Source organism: Miniopterus natalensis, chromosome 15 (assembly GCF_054644295.1).
Source record: "Miniopterus natalensis isolate mMinNat1 chromosome 15, mMinNat1.hap1, whole genome shotgun sequence".
Lineage (NCBI taxonomy): Eukaryota > Metazoa > Chordata > Mammalia > Chiroptera > Miniopteridae > Miniopterus > Miniopterus natalensis.
In genome coordinates, this window is record NC_142095.1 from 22,963,493 (window position 1) to 22,986,517 (window position 23,025).

Below are 23,025 nucleotides of genomic sequence, written 5' to 3' on the forward strand. Positions count from 1 at the left end.
AGAAAATTGTCCCCGTGTGGCTTGTAGACCTCAGCAGGAAGGTGAGACAACAGGTGAGGAGGAGAGGGAGACAGAGCTTGACGGCGAGCACTGCGACAGACATACAGACACCTACAAGAACATACAGCAGAGGGAATCAGCCTGAGCCTCAGGGGTCAGAAAAGGCTTCTCAAAGGGGGAATGTTCAAACCGGAATCTGAAGGAGAGAAGGAATTAACCAGGCCAGTGAAGATGAGAGAGGAGAGTGTTACAGACTAAAGAGAGAAAACGTATAAAAGGCCAAGAGGCGAAACGCAGAGGCTGTCCGGTGGGAATATAAAGAGGCTGGAGAGGCAGGCACCAAGTGTCTCCTAGGTCAGGTTGAGCAGCTCTGGTCATTAAAAGGTTTTAGAGGACGGGGTGTGCCTGGCTTCCTGTTTTAGAAAGACCCCTTTGGCTTCGGAAGGGAGAACAGTCAGGAGGCTGTTGCAATAATCCAAAGTGAGTGATGGAGAAGAGCAGACTTATTCAAAGGGGGAAGAGAGAGTAGGTGGGACTCGGGGCTAACGGCAAGAGGAAAAGGCTCTTCATACATATTGCCAAAATCGTTCTCCAAAAAGTGGTTCCAAGTCACACTGTCTTGGGCAGCCTTCATGTGTTCCTAGGTTGTAGGACATCTTTTCAGTCATCACCCGCACCAGACTCTTTGCAGTAAGACACAATTGATCACGCTCTTTTCCAGATTCTAGAACATTACTCTGTCAAACTCACCAAATCCTTTACAGTATAGGGAGCATATAATTTAAAAAATAAACTAGAGGGGGCGAGAGACTCTCCTGAGTCTTCTCTTTGCTCCCAGACTCCCTGATTAGCTTCTCTTGGATTGGACCCTTCCACCCACCCCTCTAATACATTATTTCATCCCAGGCCCTGTCCTTGGCTCTCTCATTTCACGCTCACCATAAACCAGTGAGTCCCAGGCCTCCACCTTGTACATCCAGAGCCCTCGTTTCCACATCTGCATGTGGAATCCTAGACCTGTTTTCTCCAGCTGCCTGCTGGTCATCTTTACCAGGATAAAAACATCTCAATCCTGCATCTGAAACAAAATTTATTATCTCCTCTACTCCAAACTGATCCTTTTAAATGTGCTTCTAACCTCAACTCATAACCTAGTCACCTTCTCAACGACAGAAGGTAGAACCCACAGGGGGACCTTCACCACAATTTCTTTACCAGTATATTTAGCTCATTACAAAGCCTGTCAATTTGACTTCAGAAGTACCTCTTGAACCCCCTCATCTGCATCCTCAGGGCCATAGTGCAGTATCTTGTCAAAGGCATTTTAATAGCTCTCAATCAGGTATACAGTGTCTCCATCATCCCCTTTTTTTCCCATAGTTTGGGTTTTATTGAAACAACACAAATTGGGCCATGTCACTTCCACGTGTAATAATTGCTGATGATTTCCATTTGCCCCCTGGCATACCAGACCTTCTAAAACCTGGACCCCCAACCTATGTATCTGGTCTCATCTCACCATACCCTATACTCCAGTCACATGCAACTGCTTATTATTTCTCAAATGTGATCTTGAGCTACTCATTCCGTCTCCTGGCAAAATGTTATTTACCCTACAGGCTAGCCCAAACCTTACCATTTTCTCAGACCTTCCATACCCTTTCCCTTCCAAATAGAATATTTTGTGTCGATTGTAACTTGCTATCTGTTCCAATATCTTTTACACCTCTACTTTACTGTTTATCACACTGTCTCATGACTGTCTGCCTGATTCTCCCACGAGGTACTGAATCTTAAGAACAGGGATCATGGAACCCCAGAAGCTAACCCACAGCTGGCCTGGCATATGGTGTGCGCTCACTGCATGCCTAGGAAGGAGAGAGGGAAAGCCTCTTCCATGGAACCACCATGACAACATAGTCAAAAAAATCATTGAAAATAATTCCCAAATACAGGAAGTCAGTCACGAACATTCGTTTTTAAAGAATCATCAGTCCCTGCCTTCCTCCCTCATTCTCATTTAGCCCTTTCCTTCATTCCTCAATTCCATGTAGTTCCCTCCAACTTATATTAACTGCATCCTTAGTACTAGTGGCACCCAGACACCAGGATCTAACTTGATTAACATTCACCTTCTCATGATGCTAAGAGGGTTCCTGACATCATGAGAAAAGCACTGGACTAAGAGGGAGCCCAGAAGTTCTAGATCATTCATTCATTCCACAAATGTTTACTACTGAGCACCTGCTATGGGGCAGGTACTGCTGTAGGTGCTTGGGATACATTCATGAACAAAAAAGGCAAAATGTCCTGCCTTTGTGATGCTTACATTCTATTAGGGAGAGAGAGAGATAGACAATAAATAATAAACATGATAAATAAGTCCTTTGGAAGGTGAAGATCGAAAGCACCAGGCTGGAAATGGGTGTGGGGAGAGGGTATATAGATTGTACCTTTAAATGAAAACCCTCAGTGAGAAGATGAGATTTGAGCAAGGAAGGTGATGCAGTTGCCTGACGCAGAGATATGTGAAAAGAGCATCCAGACAATGTTAACAATACAGCAAAAGCAGGAAGGGGGAGTGTGCCTGGTATGTCTGAGGATTGACAAGAAGGCCTGTGCGGCCAAATCAGAATAAGTGAAAGGAGAGGGATAGGAGAGGAAAGACAAGAGGTTAAAAAGCCAGGTGATGAAGAGTCTCATAAACTGTTATCCTCAGGACTTGGGCTTGCGTTCCAGTGAGATGAGCATTCACTGCAGACTTTAGGTACAGGAGTGCCATGATTTGACTTGAAGTCATTTGGCTGCTGTGTTAGAAATAGACTGATTATGCCCTAGTCAGTATAGCACAGTTGATGAGCATCATTCCATGCACCAAAAGGTTGCCAGTTTGATTCCTGGTCAGGGCACATGCCCAGGTTGCAGGCTGGATCCCCAGTAGGGGACATGCAGGAGGAGGCAGATCCATTTTCTCTCTCATATCGATGTTTCTCTCTCTTTTTCCCTCTCCCTCCCTCTCTCTCTGAAATCAATAAAAACATTAAAAAAAAAATTGATTGATTGTCGGGGAGAAAGGATAGAAGCTAAGGAGTATGTCAGGGGAAGCTAAGTAGTAATCCTGGCAAAAGATGACGGTGGTTCACAGCAGGGTGGCGGCAGAGAAGGGGAGAAATCATTGGTTTCCAGATATAGTTTTTTGATAGAACCAATAGGATTTCCTGACAGACTGGGTATAGGATGTGACTTTCGAGGGAAGTCAAGGAAGATTCCAAGAGTTTTGAACCAAGACACTAGGAGATGGAACTTTCCATCAACCAAAGTGGGAAGGCTGCAGGAGGAACAGATTTGGTAGGGTGTGGGGGGTAGGGGTGCACAGGGGTGGGGAGTTCAGTTTTGGAATGCCTCTTACATGTCCGAGGGGATATGTCAAGGACACAGCTGGACACATGAGTCTTCAGTTTGGGGAAGATTTAAATTTGGAAGTCTTTAGTGAATAGATGGCTTTTAAAATTATACCACTGGTAAGATCCCATACACTGCAACCCAAATGCAACGATCTGCTTTACCTTAGCCAAATTACCTAATCTTTCCACTTCTCATTTTATCATCTCTACAAAGGTGAAGTTAGGCTAACTGACTTTTCAACTGTGCTCTGTGGAGCACTAGGGTTCTGTAGACAGAGCTGCCAGGGTCAGAGAGATGTTTCCTCTCCCATCACCTATGCCAACAAGCAATCCCATGTTTTTACAATGAAAATCAGACATCCATTTAGAGATGGTACAAACTGATATTTATGATGTATATACTATAGTGGACTAGGGTGTGTGCTGGGGGTAAGATGACTTTCCAGATGAAAAAAATGGATACCATCTCACTTAAAACAACCCCATATATCTGCATCCTGACTGGTCAGCTATCAAAGGGATATGTGTAAATCAAGGTACAGATTAGCAACAGTATACACAGTTGTCCTAAAAAATGCTTGCCATAATCAGCATGTGCTCAAGGTTTCTTCTCTAAAAGATATTTATCAAAAATCAAATTCAAATGCCTAAAGATGATATTCCATTTCTTTTTGACCCAATTAATGATGGCAGTTGAATATTCAGAAATTTCTGTGACCCTGAGACCATAACAATTAACAATTTTAATTGTAGAAAAATACATGAAGTGAATCCTGGAAGATTTTAGAAATACTTCAGTCAACTGCCCTCCCTTTATAGTGGAGGAGCTGAGGCCCAAAGATCAGAGGTCATGCTGGAACTGGGACAGAGGACACCTTCTGACTCCTCGTCCAGTGCTCTTTTCACCACACTATGCTACCTCAAGGCTGCTTCAGAAACGCCACTGACATTTACAATTAAGGCAGAAAACACCGACTGATGAGTGATCTTCATATTTTTCTAATCCATTAATTTTACATTAACTCGCCTCCTATTTTCCCGCAGTTCTACGGCTGGTCCTTGCCATTGCCTTTTGCCTGGTGTCTGGTATCCTAGTGGTGCTGCTATTTACCCTTGTCCGCTACGGGCCCTGCTGGCAGAGAGACTCCTATCGGGGCATCTGAACAGGCAGCTGAAGGGGACGTGCCAGACCAACCTTCCGTGAAGCCGCATCTCTCAGGGACGCCACGTTCAAAGGACAGTTTCACCGTGTGGGCCTCGCCCTGCCCACACTCTTCCTTTCGACCCAGGGGCAGCTGCTGGACTGACTGATGAACGAACGCCCAGTTGGCGTGGTTAGGTCTCCTCATCGAAGCGCAAACCTCTCATTCCGCTAAAAAGTCAAACTCCAATCAGCTTTTTGCCTGCAAACATCAAAAGGTTACAAGGTGTGGCAAAGACATAGGTTAAAAAAGACTAGATAACGGGTGGGGAGTGGGGAGGATTAGACTAGAAGTAGAATTATATAGGAAAATTCTTAAGAAATAAGACCCAATCAGAAGGTTTAATATATCTTTTTTCAGCCATTAAGTAGGTTTAATACAAACACACACACTCTGGAAGAGAAATTCCTACCCAGTGTTTGATAGCCAACATATACATACAAATACTATATTGAAAATGCCTTAAAAAGAGGTATTTAATTCTCAGAAACTGTAATACCAACCACTTTAGTTGTAGCTCAGGTCATTTTTCCCCACAATTTTTATAACAGGGAATGATCAGAAAATCCATGTACCCGTGGTTCTATTATTTTTTTTTTTTACCTCAACTATCAGAGCTGGATATTTTTAAAGTTCTGATTTCTTTATTTCATTTTAAAATTAAGAGAGTTTACTTTGATAAGGGCTATTCATGGCCATGATGAAATGATAATGTATTTTAATAGCTATAAATAGATCTGAATTTCTCAACTGGTGAGACACATAGAAAAGTAGACTGGAAGGCTGACTGGCTGCCTCAGCTCTGTGCTAGCTTTAGGCCAAGTTGGAACAATTTTTTTTTAAATCTTAAACCTTGGTTTCATAATCTAGAAATGAAAAGTCCTGAGTAGATAAACATAGAATTCACATCTAGTTCTCATGGTCTAGGAACAATTTGTTTTTTCATTTTGTACTCTGGATTGGTCATTGTCCAAGCAAGCTCTTTCATGAGTGGTACCATCCAAATTCAATGTCCATTTATTTTGGTAATTTCAAGTGTGATGCCTCTTAATGAAAGTGAGGATTTTTTTTTGCACTTTATTCAGGAAAATAGTATTCCTACTTGGCCACTTCAAAGTCACTGAAAGATCTGGGAAGTAGCCCTACACTCACAAAACATCTAATTATCTCGATTAAATTTGACCTGATGCAATGACATAGCTAGGACCGTAAGCTATGGCCCAAATGGTGGAGATGAAACCAAAATGCTTGAATGTGGCTCGTGGGAGTTGCAAACCTAGGAGTTTGCAAAGGAGAGAGGACTACAGACTTGGGATCATCAATTCACGTTCATTGGACCAGCATCTAACGCCAGCGATGCTTTGCCTCAGTCCATTTTATTTCACAAATATTTGACCGCTCTCAATTGGGCAGCACTGTATGTGCCTTCCAAGGGGACAATGTACTTTTAACGGGGCAAGTTGCAATATTTCCATTTCAGCATGTTCCTCTGAAAAGGATCATTAATTGTGATCTAGAAAACACTGGTCTACAAAATCATTGTGTTAATTTGGTAACATTCGGTTTTTATCAGGTTGACGACTTCTAATGTCTCGTGCTCTGGTTTCTGGGCCCTTGTCGTTATTTTTCCGTTAAGGCTCACATGCTCTTTGAGGAGTTTATAATGGACTTTCAGTACTATTCAGTTATGATTACATGATTTGGCAGTGACTTTGCAACACAAACATTAGGGAGAGATCTGGAAATTCTGTTGGAGGTTTCGGCACTAATATTTTTGCTATGTAGGGCTAAGGGAAAGCGTGAGTTATTAACAAATACTCTGATTACTTTATCAACATATTAGAGTCTTTAAAAAAAATTTTTTTCCCCAGTAAAATTCGTTTTCCTTTTTATATTCAATTCAGTTCATTCACCCACTGAAGGAAATCTGTGTTGTTTCAAACTGTGGGCAATTACGAATAGAGCTATGACAGACATCTGTGTACGGGCTTCTGTGCAGATCTACGTTTTCACCTCTTAAAGCAATTACCAGGAATGGAATTTGGGGGTCACATAGTAATTTTATGCTTAACTTTATAAGAAACTATCAGACAACTTCCCAGGGTGGCTGTACCATTTTGCATTTCCCCCCTATAGCAATGTGTAGAATTTTGGTTGCTCCGCATCCTCACCAGCACTTGGTGCTGTCAGGAATTCTTAATTTAGCTGCTCAGAAATGTAGCTGCATCTCACTGATTATTTGCATTTCCCTAATAGCTAATGATGTTAAACTTTTTTTTTTTCATGTGTCTATTTGCCACCCATTTTATCTCTTTGGTCAAGTGTCCATCCATGTCTTTGGCGGATTTTTAATTAGGCATTTGTTTTCTTATTGTTGAGTTTTGAGAGTTCTTTTCATAATCTGGATAAAAGTCCTCTGTCAATATATAAGTTGCAAATATTTTCTCCCAGTCTGCAGCTTATATTTCCATTCTCCTAACAGTGTCCTTTGCAGAGCAGAAGTTTTTTATTGTGATAAAGCTCAATTTATCTATTTTATTTTTTTAAGAATCATACTTTTGATGTCACATATAAGAATTCATCACTAAATCCAAAATTGTCCTTTTTTCCTAAAAATTTTATGGTTTAACATTTTATAGTTAGGTCTATGACCTAAAAGTTTCTTTTTCCCCCTTATCTATGGGTTGTTGGATTTTTTTCAAATGCTTCTCTGCATCAGTTGATATGCTCGTGAAGTTTTTCTTTAGATTGGTAATAGGGTGGATGACATTGATTTCTGAATAAAAAACTAGCCTTTGATCCTGGGATAAACTCCACTTAGTGTAATGTATCTTTCTTTTGATATATCCCTCAGTGCAATTCGGTAATGTTTTATTGAACATTTTTCATCTACGTTCATGGGAGAGATTGATCTGTCGTTATTTTTTCTTATAATGTCTTTGTCCGCTTTTTGCATCAGAGTAACGCTGGCATCATGAAATAACTTGGGACTCCTAGGGAAGGCTGCTAAAAAAAAAAAATGTATCCCTACATACTCAGAACTTCCCCATAGTTCAGAGATGTGTGGGGTGAGCATCCACAATGTTGGAGACTTTTCTACAACCAAACCAAACAGAATTTTCTGACATCACAAAAGCATGCTATTGATAAAAGTGCACTTTTCAAGATTTTACTGCCTTCTCCTACTACACTGCCTGAGTATACTCCCTATTGTATTTCAACCTAGAGAGTGCTAAGGACTTAAAGCCCCGCCCCCTAACTTCTTTCAAAATTCTTAATTGAAGAAACACAACAGTGTCAGTAAGAACCACATGTGGCAGCTTAGATCCTACAGGACAGAAGCTGGGATGTTTTAATTACTAAAGTAGTATTCCTCAGGGTCCAGAGCCTCTTATATGTCTACTTACTGTGGGGAGGTAATTTCAGTGGTATCAGAACACAGAAACTTCCCACCTTCCAACACTTGTATGCATCCCTGATATAAACCCTTTGAATGGTTTAATCATTATGATGCAAGAAGCTGGGGCTCATCTTCTTTCCCAAATATTTGTGAGGTTGCACAAAGGACTCAACCACTAGTCTGCAGGTATAGTCTGACACCTACTGTCCATAGGTGGTCTCTGCACGCTTGCTTTCGTAGTTTAAAAATATGATTTAAAACACAAGTTATGTTTAGTGTTTCCTATGAACGAATGAGAACAGATCTGGATTCTTCTATCCACCACCCGACGATCTGCCTCCTTTGTTCTAGACATCACACCTAGCTAAAATTCACCACCACTGTTTCCTTCCACTGGGCCAGAACTTGGGCTGTCATCCATCTGCGAAAAATGTCACTGAGGAAATGGGTCATATCAGTCAAATTCTGGGGTAGCTTATGACCTATGCACAGTTGGAAGTTCAATTAAGGTCTCCAGCTGTTGCAGGAAAAAATCACAACTTTCCTTCATCCAAATTTAAATTCTATGGTCAGGATAGCAGAAGAGAAGATAGAAAAAAGGTAGACCAAGACGTTGCAATCTCATTTCTCTTTTCCTTGGAAACTTCCGCCCCTCACATCTTCCCCAGGTTCCCTAGTTACCAACATTCAGGTCTCCGCTCAAATGTCACTTCCTAGAAAGCCTCTCTTGACTGCCTGGGTAAAGCAGTCACTCTGCTCTCCCTACCCCCTAACCCATTACCCAGGTTTTATTTCTTCACAGCACTATCACTAACTGAAACGATCTGATTCAATTATTTTCAATGTGTCCACTGTCCTCCTCCCCTACCACCCCGCCCCCTGCCAGAGGTAAGGGCTATTTCTTTGTTCACTGCTACATTCTCAATACTTGGAACAGGACCTGACACAGATAGTTAGCTGAAAAAAACGTTTGCACCATGAATGTTCACCTCAAGCATCCCTGAGCTACAGGGACCTTCTGAGTCGGCAGCAGTGAGCTGGGAAGAACTTTATGAGCTGCCCATTCTGGGAGTCCACGAGGGTATTATCATTATTTGTGTTTGTGTGTAATCGCTGAAGGAAAATATTTATATGAATATGTTGGCTAAATGGCAAATTCGATATTCTGAGATCTAATAGGAACATTAATGTGACCGTCAGAAACTTGGAACCCGATCCCCAGATTTAGAGGAACTCTGGGAATAATTACTCCTGGAGGGCCAGTTATGGGTTAGGTGGAGTAAGCATACTTCCCACCTCCTCTCCTGCTGGATATGACCACAAAACCTGGACAGCATGCATCAGAAAACTATTTGAATAGTCTAAAAAGTAAATAGCAATAGGCAGATTGGAAAAGAACATCAGAATCCTGAATGACAACAATCTAAACCCAAATATATCAATACTAACACTAACCTATATGATCTGAACATGCTCATTTAAAAACAAGAATTGTCAGAAAGGATTAAAAAAACACACCTAACTCTATGCCATCTACACGAAACTCAGTTCAGCCTGGCCAGCGTGGCTCAGTGGTTGAGCACCAACCTAGGATCCAGGAGATCCTGGTTCGATTTCAGGTCAGGGCACATGCCTGGGTTGTGGGCTCGATCCCCAGTCGAGGGCATGCAGGAGGCAGCCAATCAATGACCCTCTCATCATTGATGTTTCTATCTCTCTCTCTCCCTCCCTCTCTCTGAAATCAAGAAAGACATATTTTTTTAAAAAAAAGAAAGAAATTCAGTTCAAGTATGATGTACATCGACTCATGCACCAAGAAGTCCCAGTTCAATTCCCAGTCAGGGGACATGCCTGAGTGGTGGGCTCAATCCCCAGTAGGGGGCGTGCAGCAGGCAGCTGATCAATATTGATGTTTCTCTCTCTCACCCCCTCCCTTCCTCTCTCTCTAAAATCAATTAAAACATATTTTTTAAAAAGTAAAATGATAGAAAAATATACATAATCTTAATAGGAGAGTAAATAAATATACCATATCAAGCATCACATCACTCATCTGCACATTCATTCATCAAATATTTGTTGAAAATATAATAGGCTTAAAACATTATGCTGCACACTTCTAGGTACTAAGTTATAATCCTAAGAGCCATATTTAAGAATGAATTATATTAGTCAGGAGAATAGATGATAATAGTACCTGGGTCAGAGTGGGATAGGTAGAAATGGGAAAAAACAAAACAAAAACAAAACACAACCCTACAATCCAATATTTGAGATAGCTTTTAATACATAAAGGCAAAGCTTCCATTCACCAAGATTTCCAGGCAAAGAAGTTAAGTGGAAATAATATGAGAAGAGAAAAATCAGCTGAATAAAAGATATAACATGCCTTACTGGGTTGTATACCCTCCTCTTAAATAAGCATGACTAACAAAACCAAAGTAGAACCGAACTAGTCAGTCCACTATGATCACCTAGAAAGTAATATTAGGAAAGAAGTTAAGACAAGGTTAGAAATCCTAACTGATGGGGGATATTATATGTATTTTCTATTCTGTTTTTGGTTAAACATAATCTTTTCTTTAATGTAAGTTTTTAAAAAAATCATTTCTATCCATGCCATGCTGACCCAGGGACCATCATCTGGTCTGCTGACTAATATAATGCGCTTTTATATGTGTCTTTTAAGATTATGAGTAAATACCTTAAAATATGCAGAGCATAAAATCATGCCTTAAATGTAGATTTTTAATAATATTTGCTGAATGAGTGCATAAATGAATGCAATACTTATTTGATGTGTTTCCTCCCCTACTGGGACTTACAGATTCCAGCAGCATTAAGTAGGGCATTGCTACAGTCCTGGAAGAGTCATTATAATAGAAAACACTTTCAGAGTACTCACTACATGCCATACATGGTTCTAAGTGCTTCACAAATATTAGCTGGCTTATAACTTCAATAAACATGAAAGATATTATTACTTGCCCCGTTTTTCAGATGCGAAAACTAAGGCATAGAAAGGTTTAATCACTTGCCTAAATTCATCTTTCTTAAGGAGTTAGTAAGTGATAAGAAGAGGGATTCACATACTTACCTGGCAGCGGGGATACTATTGATCACGAAGGTGGTTTTCCGAGGGTGAGGCTTATCCATTGCCTTCTGGATATGCTGAGCTGACGCCTGTGATTTCCACAAATGTGGGTAACTCAACTGCATAATTTGTGGCAGTGGGGGACAGAAAAAGAAAAGAAAAAAAAAGAAGTGGGATTCACATCCATGTAGTCTGGCTCCAAAGTACATGCTCCAAACTGCTACCATGTTGTGGTCTAGTTGGTCTCAAAGTTGAGTGTACATCAGAACCACCTGGATGGCTTGTTACAACAGATTGTTGGGCCCCACCCACAGGGACTCTAATTCTGTAGGTGTAGGGCAAGATCCTAGAATTTGCTTTTCTAACAAGTTTCCAGGTGATGCTGATCTGGCCTGAGGGTCCCACTTTGAAAAGCAACCTAAGTACTTTAGAGAAGAAAAGAAATGGCCTCTGTAGACATCTCCTTTCTCCAATACCCTCCGGTTGAAGAGGTTCCTGGTCCTGACCAGACATTACTCAAGCTTTGGATGCAAACTGGGAGAGCCTGGAGGGGTTGGGCATTCCTTCTCCCTCTTAGGTGATCCTAAGTATCTTCTTCTTCCTGGTGATAACAGTCAATCCTAGATTCTAGCACTTATCCCACATGAAGTGATGCTAGTGGTTGATGACCATTGGGACTTTCTGTTGATGTCTTCCTTTTTACCCACCTCCTCCAGTTTTACCTAAGGTATGCAGCAACTAGAAAATGACAATATTGAAAAAAAATACTTGTTGTTTTACTTGCTCCAAACTTGGAAAATCTCTCTAATCCCAGTTTGCTCATCTGTAAAATGGGGACGGTAGTATTATCTATTTCACAGAATTTGTCAAAGAGTTGATGCGTGCAAAGCACCTAAGTACCTGGTACATGGTAAATACTTAATGATTAGTGGCTAATATCTATTATTAACAATAAGAATTGCATAATGTAATTCCTAACTTGTTTTCAGACAATTTCTGAAAAGCAGTGTTAAAATCATGTGATGGGCTCAGCAGTGTGTTAAAACAGATGTGATGGCTACTTCAGTGGAGATGCGAGAATGCTGTCTTGAGCCGTGTGAAATGGATTAAACGTGCATGAAGATTCATGCTTTGTTAAGGACCTGATCATGACATGCAGAATCACAGGTCAATTCTTTGTTTTTTTAATCCTCAACTGAAGATATTTTTCCATTGCTTTTCAGAAAGAGTGGGAGGGAGGGAGGGAGGGAGAGAGAGAAACTCCGATGTAAGAGAGATACGTAGGTTATTTGCATTGAGCCTGCAACCAAGGTATGTCCCCTGAGCCAGAATCAAACCTGGGACTCTTCAGTTCTCGGGCTGAAGCTCATCAGAGCTGTGCCTAGAAAATGTACGTGCTCAATTAGGCATCAGCTGCTGACATTATTTAAGATTGTTTGTCAGGTATACAACTGAATCTAAGCAATGCCCACCTTGAGCTTAATGTGCTGCACTAAACTTGATACATCTCAGCCTATATCATGCTCTTTTTCAATGCAACTGAATACAATCCTTTTTCCTATGTGAGTTTAAATTTGTGTTTTCAACAGTGATTGTTTATATCAAATTTCTCAGGATTCTTTTACTGCTGTTGGAAATTCTTTGGTCTTCAAAATGTTTTGAAGTACTTTCTTATTTTTGGAGAGTTAAAAGGAAAAAAAAAACCCACCATCCTCATTTCTGGAGATAAAAACTATAAAATATAGGTTATGAGAAATGATCAAGGGAAATAGCCAATGAGTCCAACTTCCAACCCAGCCTGAAGATCTGGGATAAAACATGACTGGAAGCTATTACCATTAAAAGGGTAAGAAACTTAGGTTACAAGATTGAAACTTAAAAGAATCAACACCAGAATTGGGGGTCGCTATTCACAGGAAATCTTTCCAGACATTACTCATGTATGCCTGTACTCTATTTTTGTTACATGCTTGTAACATATTAAACATCTTGCATATACATATTACAAAATACAACTAGAAATACTCTAAATAATAAGGCTACAATTTACTACAAAATAAGAAACAACTATAGAAAATTGAAAAATAAAAAGTCAAGAGATATTCTTGCACATTATTTGAAATGACCTATATCCAAGGACGTTTTCATTCCAGCCTTGTTTGTAAAAGTTAAAGATTAGAAAGAACCTAAATGTCTCCTAATAGGAGAGAAGTTGAAGTACGTTTTATCTACATAATGAAATAATTTTCAGCCTTCATAAGAATGAGGCAAATTACATAGACCAATTTCAAAGATATATTTTTTGTTTTTGTTTTTTTTAAATATATCTTTATTGATTTCAGAGAGGGGAAAGGAGAGGGAGAGAGACAGACAGAAACATCAATGATGAGAGAGTCACTGATCGAGCCTGCAACCGGGCATGTGCCCTGATCGGTAATTGAACCCTGATTGCCTGGATCCTAGGTCGACGCTCAACCGCTGAGCCACGCCTGGCCGGGCAAAGATACATGGTTGATAAAAAATGTAAGATATTGAACTATGGGTATGGTTCACTACCATTTGTGTAAAAATCAACTATGCAGCCCGGGGCGTGACTCAGCAGTTGAGCACAAACCTAGGATCCAGGAAATCCTAGTTCCATTCCCGGTCAGGGCTCATGCCCGGGTTGCGGGCTCAACCCCTGGTAGGGGCGTGCAGGAGGCAGCTGATCAATGACCCTCTCAGCATTGATGTTTCTATCTCTCTCTCTCTCCCTCTCCCTTCCTCTCTCTGAAATCAATAAAGATATTTAAAAAAAAAAATCAACTATATATACAAACATGTATCTATATATATGTATACAGATATATATGGATATATGCATGTGTGTATGTAATATACATACATAAACCCATTATTCATGTATATGTATTTATGTATGCATATAAGATATTCCGAATAATGGAACAGTTGATGCTTTCTAGTTCTCATTTTTGTAACATCAAAGAATAACTGAGGTTTAAAAAACATAAAGAAAAATTTAAGTTTGAAGTGTCATCTTTTAGGGATCTGAATTTAGCCTCACTGGTACCTCAATGAAACAAAAAACTCCAATAGTAGTACTAGTATTTCCAGCAGCATTTGCTGAGCTCTTGCTATGTTCCAGGTACTTTTCCATGCACTTTAGAACTAGTGCATAGACATCTTCACAATAACTCTATGAAGTATGTATTACTTTTGTTCATTTTAAGATGAGGGAACTGAGGCACAGAGAGACTATCACTTGTCTTTCTCCCTCTCTTAAGTGTGGACAGTGACTTCACCCATCAATGACAAGGGACAGCCAGTACCATTTTTATCATCAAAGTTCTTTTCTGATTTCAGCAGGAGCCCTGCCAGGATGAATTTCTTGGTCACTCTGAATACAGCACTTGATGTGCCTGAGGTGTGTGAACCCTACCTCACACACCTTTAATGAGCACTGAATGGTGAACATACATGAAAAGTGTTGCCATTTTAAATGAAAATGACATGCATTCTATGATTCTAAAATATAAGGCAGACAAGTTTTACAATCTCAATACAGGTGATATTACTATTTACATATTTGGTAATTTCCACAAGAAAAATCCCTTTTCTATTTGGATTTCATGCATTTTAGAAAAGCTAGTTCCCTTTTTAAATTAAGTTAAAGAAACCTCCAATTGAAGGAAAATTGCAGCAGAAATTCCTAAGAGAGGTCATGGGGACAAGAGAGACAATAAGGAGTGACTGAAGAAACAAAAAGACAGAATCAGAAACAAGCAAAAATAGCTCCCACTGACAAGCAATAAAAATTTTAAAAAAAATCTACCCAAGCCAAACTGTTTCATAGCCCTCTACTTTTAATAAGGACAGAGCTGGCTCAGAACAGGCATAATTCTGAAAATTATAAAATATAATAATGCCAACGTCTTTTACGGGAGATTATCAAAACATTTTACCCAAAGAGAAAAAACTGACAACCGTCTTATTCTCTAGAGCATACCTCTTGCCTCGAGTGCTGGAGGTTTTGCCAGAGATGGCAGAAAATCAGAGGGAGATTTCTGTCCTGTTTTGGATTCAAACTCCCTGTCTTTTATTTTTATTTATTTTTAAAATATTTCTTTATTGGTTTCAGATAGAGGAATGGGGAGAGATAGATAGAAACATCAGTGATGAAAGAGTCATTGATCGGCTGCCTCCTGCATGCCCCCCACTGGGCATCGAGCCTGCGACCCAGGCATGTGCCCCGACTGGGAATCGAACCACGATCTCCTGGATCACAGGTCAACGCTCCACCTCTAAGCCACACTGGGCAGGCAAACTCCCTGTCTTTTAAAACCTGGGCTTGTGAAATATGCAGCATTGATACTTTAGCAAAACAGAAGCAAGAAAACGGTAGATGATGCTGAGACGGCACTGGGACTTGCTCATTGAAGGCCTTTGTCAGCACGGTCAGCTCTGAACTGGAAGCCAGAACACTGCTTAAGGCAGCAGGAAGGTCACAAAGCAGTAAACATCTTTCCTCTCTAAATAGTTCTCTTATAAAGAGAACTGTATTGAGCAGATAACAACGTGGAACACAGCTGGAAGAGAAAAGAGTCTGGAGCACACAGAAAAGAGTCAGAAGTGAAGAGCTGGGATAAAGACATTTATTGTATCTATTGATTTTTATGGATTCTACTGTTAAGCCTTCACTTAGAGAGATGAACCATGTTTTTTTTGGTCTGGCTACTTAAAACTTCCTGATGCCAGAAAAGGGTGGAAAAGGGAGAAAATACCTCACCCCACCCCTTTCTTTTTGCAATAGAAATAGAAATGTCAGCAAAAGGTACTGGTTTGTTTTCTTTGTTCTTTCTAGCAGCAAAGCCAGTGTGCCGCTATTGTTTGCTGGCCTAACAAAAATGAAATCAAGGCTTTCACCGAACAGCCTTCTATTCTTCTGCCAAATGCTGAGTAAACAGTCCAGCTTCTGCAACAGCTTGCTTTAATGATCCTAGACAGTTTCTGTTCGTGTCTTGTACTGGGTCACAAAGAGGAAAGAGGGGTAACAGAAATAAAAATGGGACAGAAATGAAATTAGCGCTTTGAAGGTGGTCTGGGCTGGTATCATTATCAGTTCCTCAGGGAGGAAGAACTGGAATTATTTATTAGCTTCCCACTACATGTTCTGAAGTTATTTCACTTGTAAATCTCTATCATTCCCATTCAACAGAATGCATTCAACTATTCTCAATAAATCTTTTTGCCATCTTCATAACCTCTTTGGAAATTTTGACTTATTGATTCTTAAGATTGTGGTGACTCTACTTGACATGTATAGTCAAGGTTTTGGTGCAAAATCAGATAAGCAACCTCCAATCCAGGGGCTTGTTAGGGTTTTTGGAGTGCTACATGGTTCATTGTAGCCCCTCAAATGGTTGTATCTTAGAGTTTATTACATTACCTCTCAGAGTCCAAGCTGCTAGAGGCTTGAGCGAGCCCCAGGGCTATGAGTTATCAGTGGTGACTTGTAATACCATGATGGCATTCTGGGCTAGAAGGAATCAAACTTCCTCATGGGACATTCAAGTCTCCACCCCCTCCGGTCTGGTTTGTGAAACTGGATTTGCTGTCTTCCCAGAAATCTGCAGTGACAGAGATGTTCGAAACCATAATCGCAAAGGCACAGCAGCAAGGAATGGTTGGCTGCCTTTTTCAACAAAATCCACTTGAGAAAAACTACTGGAGACAAACAAACCACCACCACATAAGAAATTAAAATGAAGTCCAGTAGAGGATTCTGTGGGATCTTCAAGCTTGCCAACTCAATGGAAAAGTATTTTCTGACACTGTGTATCTGCACAAGACTTTCTGTAGCACTCACTGTCCAGCAGAAACATCATGGGAGCCACATATAAAATTTCACATTTTCTAGTAGCTACATTTTAAAAAAGAAACATGTGATATTGATTTTAACAAATGTACTTTATGTAACCAAATACATATCCAAATATTATTTCATGTAATCAATATAAAAATTGTTAGTGCAATATTTTACATTTTTTTCATGTTAAATCTAGTGTGTATTTTAACTTTATTTCAAGTATTCAGTAGTCACATGGGTTAGTAGCTACTGCATTTGAAACAGTTCAAATCTTGCTGAATTATGTAGAGTTCTTAAGCATTTATTTAGGATCTGGGCATTCATGTAATTAGATAGGCAATTTAACAGCAATATGGAGTTCAATAAGCAGACGTTGGACGGTCTTGTGGGTTCCCTAAAATCTTAAGCCTTGCCTGTCTATACACTAACTTATACCACTGATAAAAGCTATTGATACCTAAGAAGCTGTGAAATATTATAAATATATATCACATAATTTGGAAGGACATCATCTGTGTTGTTCGCCTTTCCTGACTGTAAATTTGATATGTTCGCACTATGAACGTGTCAGAAAAGCTAAGGCAAACCTGGATTTTAGTAGAAAGATAAATCCAGAAAGAGGAGTTTGAGGATCCTGCCTTGTATTTGTTACTTTTTTTTTTAAAATATATCTTTTTTTTATTGATTTCAGAGAGAGAGGAAAGGAGAGGGAGAGGGACAGAATCATCAATGATGAGAGTGTCACCGATCGGCTGCCTCCTGCACGCCCCCAGCTGAGGATCAAGCCCGCAACCCTGGCATGTGCCCTGACTGGGAATCGAACTGCAATCTCCTGGATCCTAGGTCGATGCTCAACCGCTGAGCTACACCGGGCCAGGCTATATTTGTTACTCTTTAAAAAGAAGGGGGTGGGGGGGTATGGGATTGATTTAACAGAATAGGGAAAGAAAAGACAAGTCCTCCTATCCTTCCCGACTCTTGTGTTTAATTTTAGTGTTTTAAGGACACTACAAACCTAATTAACGGCAACCAGGGGATTTGTGAAAAGGCTTGAAACCACATCCTGTAAGCAACAGTTGAAAGCACTAGGAACGCAGCTTTTGAAGATGGGAAGCTGTGGCTGGGGTAGTTAGAAGGATAAACAGAGGAGAGAGAGAGGATAATTAGCTGTATAGGCAAATACTTAAAGGGATGTCACATAGAGGAAGAAAGTGCAAAAAACAAAAACAAAAACCTATTCATGAAAGAGAGGACAAACTGAATACAAAGACACTGGTTTCTAAAACTGCGAAATGAAAAGAAAAAGAAAAAAAAGGCCTTGGGAGGCAGGAAATTTTCCACTACATGGGATGGGCAGTGAGGGACAATTCATGAAGCCTAAAGGCTCCTCCCAACTCTCATAATCAATTTTATCTGTCCCAGATACTGAACAGACAGGCAGTGTGGAGGTTAATAGTTCACTGGCCTTAATGTTACAAGTCCTGGGACTCAATCTCTGCTCAGCCTTTAGGAGCTGGGCCACCTTGGGCAAGTCTCTTAGGCTCTCTGGGTCCGCTTCATCTATAAAATAGAAACAATACACCTCACAGCTACTTCTGGGATGATTGGAAGGCTTTGCAACCTATAAAATAAACACAGGTTTCTGTTTCCGCGGCCTAAGCCAAGAAGACCTCTTGATTCAGCGCTCCCTTTTTCCCTCTTTCTCCTCTATGCCAGGTTTTATCTTCCCCCACCCAGCCATTCCTGGTACCACCCCTTCGATGGGGAAGCCTAAGGTAAATGCAGTCTTCTTCTACCCCAAGGTAGGGCGAAGGGTCAGTGAAGTCAAGCAGCAGCATCTCGGAAGAACGAGTGTCTCCTCTCCACTTCCCGGCCTGCAGTCCCCGTGTCGAAAGCACGAGCCCGCCGCTGAAAGGGGCTCCAAAGAAACCACAGCGTCAGGATTGCTCTGCAGAGTGTCAACCCCCTTATCAGGGACCTTTAACCCTCGTAAAATAATGTATCCATGAAGCCGTCCTGCACCATGCATACTCTGAAGTTTGTAACAGAATCACTTTCGAAACTACGGTCTTTAGAGTTCAGGTCTGAGAGTGGAGGCTGACCTTCTTTAATTACACCTTTACCGACAGGTTAATACATAAGAATAATACCTCCCCCCCTTTCTCTAGCCTGACTCCCCCCCCAGCGCCTGTATGTTCAGGGAGATGGTATCAGGGGCACAGGCTCTGAGGTCAGATTGCTTGGGCTCAAACAAGTCCGCTCCCGTGAGACCGGGCGTTGCATTACCGGCAAAACGAGGGTGATTCCACCTTGACGGGGCTGGAGCCTAAGTGAGCTCCCGACACGTGACCAGCACACACTAAAAGGAGCTATCAGTACATCTTTCTGGCGGCGCCGCCAAAAGGCCGAAGGCACCGCCCAAGCTTTGGTCTTGGCGACGGCCCAGACCAACCCAAACTTAAATCCTTCCCACTGCGGTTCTGGGGGCGTCACGAACAAGCGGAAAGGCGAGCCCGGCCCGACGGGGCGGCAGCGGGCGGCGGGTGCTCCGCGGCCCCGTGGAGTCAAGGGCTAAGCGGGAGAAAGGCTCCCACACCGGCGTCAGGCGCTAAAAGCGCAACCCGGGGGCCGGCCCCGCGGCAGCCCTCCGAGGCCAGAACCACGTGCCGAGGGGCGTGGCCTCCTTTCGCGCGTGCCCGAGGGCGGGTCCTCCCGGCACGCGGCGCCGACTCCGGAAGCCGCAGCCGGGCTCTCCCTTTCTGCGCATGCGTACCCGCTGGCGGGGCGGGGCGGGGCGGGGCGGGGCGGGGCGGGGCGGGGCGGGGCGGGGCGGGGCGGGGCGGGGCGGGGCGGGGCGGGGCGACTTGAAATTCTGGGAAACCGGGCGGCCGGGACAGGGAGGGCGGGGAAATGGCCGGGAGGGGGCGGGGCAGGAGGCGGAAGAGTTGAAATCAGCTGACCGAGTCTCGTGACAGCCTGGACCGGGGCGACGCAGGCGTGGGAGAGCCCGATCGCTCAGAGCCCGAGCGAAGATGGCGGCCTCCAGAGTGAGCCTCTAAGAGGCAGAGGGAGGAGGCGGAGGGGGGCGGGGAGGCAGCGCCGCCGCGGCACCAGGAACCCGCGGCAGCAGAGCTACGGAACCCCGGCGGGGGAAAGGGGAAGTGGCGAAGGGGAGGAGGCCGGAGGTCGCCTCATCCCGCTCTGAACGCAGAGCCGGCGGCGGGGGGAGCTGGCGCTGGAGCCTCTCCAGCCTCCCGCAAGGTAAACCACTCGGGACACCAGACTCTGGGGCTCTGCTTTACCTTTTCCCCACCCTGCGGGGACTTCGGGGGGGGGCAGGGAGGCGGCGGCGGCAAAGAGCAGGGAAAAGGAGGGACGTGTCTTAGCCGCCGCAGCCCCCGGCTGCTAGGGAAAGCATATTACCTTCCTTCCAAGCTAATCTGGCTCGTCCCGTCGGACCCCTCACAGCCCCCGAGTCCTACTGACATTCGCCCTGGGCGCTCTCTCGGTCAGCCCTTTTCGGCTTTTTGTTTTCGCTTTGTTTTCTGGTTGTCTGTCCCTGCGGCCCCTCACGCCCCTGTGCACATCCTTAACCCTTCGCGTCCCTTTTCCCTCTGGGCCCCGCCCTCGGGATTCCCTGCCGGCCTCCTACCTCGTCCGACGCCGCTCCTGATAGATGCAACTCCGGAGTCGGCGGCCCTCGTCCCACCCCCACCCCGCCCCGCGTATACTTTGGCTTTCTTTGTTTAGCTTTGTTTCGTTTTGTTGGGAAATGGGGAGCATCCACGTCGTTTCTTTTCCAGGCTCCTCCTCTTCCAAAATCTAGTTTTCCCCCAAGGCTTTTCCTTTCTGCATAGTAACCTATTCGCGGCGGCCTCTCCTCCGCTGTTGTGATTTTGCCTCTGAATGCGGCCTTTGGAGTGGGTAAAGTAGGACTTAGACGCCCAGTGAAGCGACTGTTAAACGCAGATCTGATCTACTACACTTACGGAGAGTGCCTGCCCTTAAATTGTCTCTTTATTTTTAAGGTATTCAGTTAACCACTCATGCCTTGAGATTGTTTCCTTTATCAGTTGCTTAGGGGGGAAGAAAAGCTTTAAAAAAAAAGGCCCCCGAATGTGGCAGTGGCCTCCTAAAGTAATGATTTGCTCCCTCTGCTTTTGCCTTTGACCCTGCCCTGTTTCCCCTCAAAAAGAAGGGCCTCTACCTGATGCTGTTGCTGCTACTCTCTAAAGGGCTTTATGTTGTAGGGTTATTTTGAGCCCCTGGAGTGCATTATCTTGGGGGGGGGGGGGGGGAGTAAAGTTTCAGAATATTTCTTCAGGACCTGCCCCAGTGATTGTCTTGCTTACTGAGTATTTTCTTTCTTACTTTATGGCTCTGATAGATTTTCAGGTTTGAAAGTACTGTCTGCAGAGTTTGAGGAAATTGCTCACAGCGGTCAGGTTTTGCAGGATATTACCAGTATCCTGTAAGTCTATGGAATATGAAACAGGACTTGCCTGAAAAAAAAGAAGGAAATTTAGAAAATTACTTGTCATAAATGTGGCATCCTAAAAAGACTTGATTTCACTAATATTTGGTTTCTGGAAAGTGCTTTATTGTTCGACTTAATTTATCATATAACAGAAAACCTTGTTAACATTTTAAATGTACTGTGAAGCAATGTTTTAGAGGCTATGTCTCAAACTTGTGTTTTGCTGTTAATGTCACAATGGGACATTAAGACCTTGTTTAGATAATATTGCATTATATTCCTAGTTTGGAAATAGGAAGTAGCACATATTAAGGGAGGAAAAGAGGAGTCAGAAAGTTATTAAGAGAAATGTAAAGAATCTTTATAGTCCAGTATATGGAAAGTATCGCCATTTGTATTCCAGTGGAAGGCAATGGATATTCCTTTTTCTTAAGTGTCAGTAGTAAGTAAATAGTCCCAAAAATTTGTTCACGTCATTGGTGAAAAAGTTGTGGAATTGTGGAAAGCATGAGTTATGTAAGAATTTAATGTTATCCACAAATAAATAGAGGCTGGTTGCCTAGGTGACTAACAATACTGCCTTCATTAAATTTGTAAAAAGGTTGATAGTGTAGTCTGGTTCTCAATAGATACTAAATTGTACAAATAAAAAGGATCTGCTTTAAGTAATTGGGTTCCATTCCGCAACCAGTTCTATTTACATGGGTGAATTTGAGGCTCTCATTACACATAACCTTCACCTGCTTCCCTGATTGAGGTACTTAAAATTAGTTAGGTTCATACATACCTTGTTTTACCGCGGTTCTCTATATTGCACTTCATAGACGTCGCAGGTTTTTTTAACAAATAGAAGGCAGGATTCTTCACCAGCAAGATTACTACTCACTTCATTGTGATACTTGCTTAATTGCGTTGGTCTGGAACCAAGCCTGCAGTATATCCAGGTTATGCCAGTACAAGCAAGGCTATGCAGATAAACTGCAGCAAAAATTTGGTTGCTACTAATAGTTTAGGCCTAAATGTTGACTGTAATATTTAGAACTAATTACAGAGGAGTTGTTTTGAAAGAGATCCTTTAAGTCAGGGCTTCTCAACTGGATCAAACCCCACAAAAACCTCCTTTTTATTCCAAGTAATTTGTAACACCTCTTTTACTACCCTGAAATAGTTTAGGAATAATATCACCACTGCCTTTGGCTCTGAGACAAGAGGAAGCTTTGCTGCCACTGTTAAAACAAAAAAGAACTGCACAAACTTCAAATTCATGACTTGTTTTTTGAAATCTATTGAAGAGCTGAGGCCACAGAAAAAAACCACTGGCCTAAAATTAAGGAGAAAAAGAGTAGACATGAATTCACATTCACCTTTAGACACAACTGTTCACTGGCAAGATTTCATCTAGAATAGCTGACAGTGATGAAGGCTCAGTGTACCTTCTTTCAATCTCTCTATCCACAGACCTCACTAGTTACTCCTAGAAAAGATTGGAAACCGCCCTGGAGAGTATCTGTTGTGGTGCTGACATAGAGGAGGGGAACAGCAGCAAAGCTTTCAAGAGGGGCAAAATGGCTTTGATTCTTCC

At 42.3% G+C, this 23,025-nt stretch overlaps 2 protein-coding genes, 1 long non-coding RNA gene and 1 pseudogene across 5 annotated transcripts in view; 3 read left to right on the forward strand and 1 right to left on the reverse strand.

Annotated features, from left to right (window-relative positions):
* ACP3 (acid phosphatase 3) overlaps positions 1–7,422 on the forward strand; it is a 40,000-nt gene extending 32,578 nt beyond the window's left edge. For both annotated transcript variants that reach the window (XM_087824934.1, XM_016224336.2), the window contains exon 11: positions 4,449–7,422. In XM_087824934.1, the coding sequence (XP_087681060.1) occupies positions 4,449–4,567 (119 nt within the window). In that variant the 3' untranslated portion in view covers positions 4,568–7,422. The remainder of the gene's footprint in view (positions 1–4,448) is intronic.
* A 3,673-nt stretch (positions 7,423–11,095) lies between these two features.
* Positions 11,096–11,288, forward strand: LOC148091422 (U1 spliceosomal RNA; annotated as a pseudogene).
* Positions 11,289–11,545: 257 nt separating this feature from the next.
* LOC107546085 (uncharacterized) lies at positions 11,546–19,602 on the reverse strand. The gene is made up of 3 exons (XR_001604099.2): positions 19,253–19,602; positions 16,547–16,727; positions 11,546–11,838 (listed from the first exon to the last, which is right to left on the reverse strand). It is a non-coding gene; the product is annotated as an uncharacterized LOC107546085 (long non-coding RNA).
* Positions 19,603–20,131: 529 nt separating this feature from the next.
* DNAJC13 (DnaJ heat shock protein family (Hsp40) member C13) overlaps positions 20,132–23,025 on the forward strand; it is a 95,372-nt gene continuing 92,478 nt past the window's right edge. For both annotated transcript variants that reach the window (XR_015715701.1, XM_016224334.2), the window contains exon 1: positions 20,132–20,227. The gene's annotated coding sequence lies outside the window, so the exon portion shown is untranslated. The remainder of the gene's footprint in view (positions 20,228–23,025) is intronic.